This window comes from Chenopodium quinoa, unplaced genomic scaffold, assembly GCF_001683475.1.
Source record: "Chenopodium quinoa cultivar QQ74 unplaced genomic scaffold, ASM168347v1, whole genome shotgun sequence".
Taxonomy (NCBI): domain Eukaryota; kingdom Viridiplantae; phylum Streptophyta; class Magnoliopsida; order Caryophyllales; family Amaranthaceae; genus Chenopodium; species Chenopodium quinoa.
This window is the reverse complement of record NW_018742614.1, coordinates 7096-11117: the sequence shown is the minus strand read 5'-3', so window position 1 is coordinate 11117 and position 4022 is coordinate 7096. Positions and strand designations below refer to the sequence as shown.

Sequence of the window (4022 nt, the reverse complement as noted above, 5' to 3'; positions counted from 1 at the left end):
TTTTAGAACTCGATTTCAACCCGATCCAATTTAACCGATTACCAAACTAACCCGAACGATTTTAGCATCAAACCGAGTATAAACCGAACCGATATGAATCGAACTAGCATTAACCCGGGTAAACCCGCCCCTGAACCGACCCATTTCAAAATAATCCGTTCATGACCCGAACCGATATGAACCCGGACCGACGTTGACCCGGTAAAACCACCCCTGAACCGATCCGTTTCAAACCGGTCAGATCATGACCCGAACCGTTTATAAACCGAACGGGCATTGACCCGGGTAAACCCGCCCCTGAACCGACCTGTTTCAAACCGACCCGATTATTAACCGAACCGTTTAAAAACCGAACCGGCATTGACCCGAGTAAATCCGCCCCTGAAGCGACCCGTTTCTAACCCATCTGATTATGACCCGAACTGTTTATAAACCGAACCGTTTATGACCCGAACCGAATTTAAATCGTACAAAAATAAACCGAAACCGAACCGACCTATGACTAATCAAAACCGAACTGAACCGACCCGCCGTCTAAATAAAACCGTTTTAACCCGAACCGTTTCAAACCGAAACCGTTTCAAACTGAGGTCAAACCGAACTGCCAGACCGAAGTCCCACCCCTACTTATTATGACCTAAAAGTCCTAATTGTGTGCACATTGTCATAAAACAAATGCAAATAATAGGGGCAATTTCGTCATTTCATAGACCCACTTAATACTATAAAATCCGTCATTTTCTCATTAAACCCTAGTTTCTCTACATTCTCTCCTCTAAAATCTCTCTCCTCCATTTTCATTGCGGCTAGGTTTTTTCACTTGAGGTTCATTCGCTCTCCTCCCTTTTCTCTCTCTTCTATTTATTTTTGTTGAATTTGTTGTTGATTGATTGTGTTTTATTTGGTAATCTGGTAAATTGTTCATGTTTTTTTATTTGATTGTTTGTGTTTTATGCTGAATTTGTTGATTTATTTTTGTTGCATGTTGAGTTAATGTAGTTGATCTGTTGTTATGTTCTTCGATCTGATTGATTGTGTTTATGTATGTGATGTTGTATTGGTTTACGATTGATGCATGTTTTGTTGAATGCATGTTATTATTTTTACTTTTCATGAATTATACACATAAGTTTTTTCTGATTTGAGCTTTGATAGATGTATTTTGGCATTAGATTAGCTTTAATTTGTTCGATTTTATTGATATTGATGTATAACAGATTTAAATTAAGGAGTTTATATTGATTGTATGTTATTACTGTGATTTTTATCGCGATTTGTATTATAATTTGCTCAATTGGTAGATAAATTGTTTCATGTTATATAAATTATAGGCAGATCTGATTTTTGTTGGAGAATTTGGGTGATTTGCTTCATGGTGGTTGAGTTATTATTGTTAGATGCGTGAAAATAATGAACACATGGTATATAGCTTTGTAGTAGTCAGTGTCCTCAGTGTTAGATTTACAGATTATAGGTATCATGTAAAAGATCTTACTTTTGTATGGGACTCGATAATCAATCATAATAAATTGTAATAGTGGGTCTCAAATTGAATAATAAGATCTTTGGTAGTATGATAAATTATTTTGTACAGTACGTTTAGCTATTGTTATATATCTAGTGGTATAGTAAGGCCTTTTTGGTTTGACTAGGCTAATTGGTATTGTAGTTTAAACTTGAAAGACAGTCAGGTTAGCTCAGTTTGGTTGAGAAGAGGATGCAATGTCCTCGAGTCAACAGTTCAATTCTGGTTCCTCACATATGGTTTTTAATTAACTGCCATAGCTATATTTGCTGATTGGTTGAATTCTACTGGTTTAATCGTTCAATGTATGTGGTAATCACTTTTTGCTCTCATATATGTTCACTTTTCCAATTGTTTATCTATGAATGTGTGGTATGAACTTGCTTATTGGTCCGCCTAAATATCATCTTAGATCTGCTGTATGTGAGTGGTTGACTCTGTTTTATAAAAATATTGGTGCTGAATGTGGTTGTTCTGTTTGCAGTTTAACTTGAGATTTAACCATGGGTAAGGAAAAGATTCATATTAGTTTGGTGGTCATTGGCCACGTCGACTCTGGAAAGTCGACCACCACTGGTCACTTGATCTACAAGCTTGGTGGTATTGACAAGCGTGTGATCGAGAGATTCGAGAAGGAAGCTGCTGAGATGAACAAGAGATCATTCAAGTACGCATGGGTGCTCGACAAACTTAAGGCCGAGCGCGAGCGTGGTATTACCATTGATATTGCCTTGTGGAAGTTTGAGACCAACAAGTACTACTGCACCGTCATTGATGCCCCCGGACATCGTGACTTTATCAAGAACATGATTACTGGTACCTCCCAGGCTGATTGTGCTATCCTCATTATTGACTCTACCACTGGAGGTTTTGAGGCTGGTATCTCCAAGGATGGTCAGACCCGTGAGCACGCTCTTCTTGCCTTCACCCTTGGTGTTAAGCAAATGATCTGTTGTTGTAACAAGGTATACTTCGCCCTGTTTTATTGTTATGCATTATATTAAACCTCTCTGATTACTGTTGAGTTTGTGTTTACACTGTTTGCCCTAGTCTGATAATGATCTGTTTTTTATATTAGATGGATGCCACCACCCCCAAGTACTCTAAGGGTAGGTACGAAGAAATCGTTAAGGAAGTCTCATCATACCTCAAGAAGGTTGGTTACAACCCAGACAAAATCCCATTCGTTCCCATTTCTGGGTTTGAGGGTGATAACATGATTGAGAGGTCCACCAACCTTGACTGGTACAAGGGACCAACCCTTCTTGAGGCTCTTGACTTGATTAACGAGCCAAAGAGGCCCTCAGACAAGCCCCTCCGTCTTCCACTTCAGGATGTTTACAAGATTGGAGGTATTGGAACGGTGCCAGTGGGACGTGTTGAGACTGGTGTGTTGAAGCCTGGTATGCTTGTTACCTTCGGTCCTACCGGACTGACCACTGAAGTTAAGTCAGTTGAGATGCACCACGAATCCCTTCCAGAGGCTCTTCCCGGTGACAATGTTGGGTTCAATGTTAAGAATGTTGCTGTCAAGGATCTCAAGCGTGGTTTCGTTGCTTCTGACTCCAAGAATGACCCTGCTAAGGAGGCAGCCAACTTCACTGCCCAAGTCATCATCATGAACCACCCTGGACAGATTGGAAACGGTTATGCCCCAGTGTTGGATTGCCACACTTCTCACATTGCTGTTAAGTTTGCTGAGCTTGTTACCAAGATTGACAGGCGTTCAGGTAAGGAGATTGAGAAGGAGCCCAAATTCTTGAAGAATGGTGATGCCGGTATGGTTAAGATGATTCCCACCAAGCCTATGGTTGTGGAGACTTTTGCTGAGTACCCACCCCTTGGTCGTTTTGCCGTGAGGGACATGAGGCAGACTGTTGCTGTTGGTGTTATCAAGAATGTTGAGAAGAAGGACCCAACAGGTGCCAAGGTGACCAAGGCTGCTTTGAAGAAGAAGTGAATGGGTTTTCAACTAGCTGAGGGATTTGAGGCAGATTATCTTTGCAGTTATGAGTATAAGAACTTGTTTTCCTTTAGTACTTGCTTTGTGTTATTCCTAGACTTGTGTCGTAAACTTTTATGGCCAGTGTCGTCTGGCACCTATTCTCAGAATTGGGTGCTGGATCGGCGGTGGCGTGATTTTGGTCTGTGTTAAGTGTCTTAACAAACTGTTGTCATATGCCCTTTGAGGTACCCTTGTTTTCAGAAACTGCATCTGCCATTTTCAGTTTAAAGTACTTTCTCAAGAATCTTTCTTGCTGATCTTTATTTGAGATTTTAAGCCCCTGAGGTTTTTGCTGTGTAGTTTTGAAAATTTTGTGTGTGACATTGCTGTCTTATGTTGTACGCCATTTATCACTATTAATCGTCGGATGATGAATTTTCCATTTAACGGTCAGATGTGTTCATATGTAATTTGAGAATTATGTTCGTTAGCAGAGGGTCTATATTTAGTTAAAATATTTATACTTTAAGTAAAATAAATCACGTACTATTA

The 4022-nt window shown here is 40.0% G+C and overlaps 1 protein-coding gene across 1 annotated transcript; it reads left to right on the top strand.

Annotated features, from left to right (window-relative positions):
- Nucleotides 1–713: 713 nt before the first annotated feature.
- LOC110721258 (elongation factor 1-alpha) lies at nucleotides 714–3727 on the top strand. Its single transcript, XM_021900403.1, has 3 exons — nucleotides 714–825; nucleotides 2010–2490; nucleotides 2604–3727. The coding sequence occupies exons 2-3, from the start codon at nucleotides 2029–2031 to the stop codon at nucleotides 3483–3485; spliced, it is 1344 nt and encodes a 447-aa protein (XP_021756095.1). The 5' UTR covers nucleotides 714–825; nucleotides 2010–2028; the 3' UTR covers nucleotides 3486–3727.
- The last annotated feature ends 295 nt before the right edge of the window (nucleotides 3728–4022 follow it).

Bases quoted from the DNA above. Each gene is read 5' to 3' on its own strand.
- LOC110721258 (XM_021900403.1), top strand. From the start codon at position 2,029: ATGGGTAAGGAAAAGATTCATATTAGTTTGGTGGTCATTGGCCACGTC. The intron at 2,491-2,603 runs GTATACTTCGCC...TTTTTATATTAG, and splicing joins TGATCTGTTGTTGTAACAAG to ATGGATGCCACCACCCCCAA.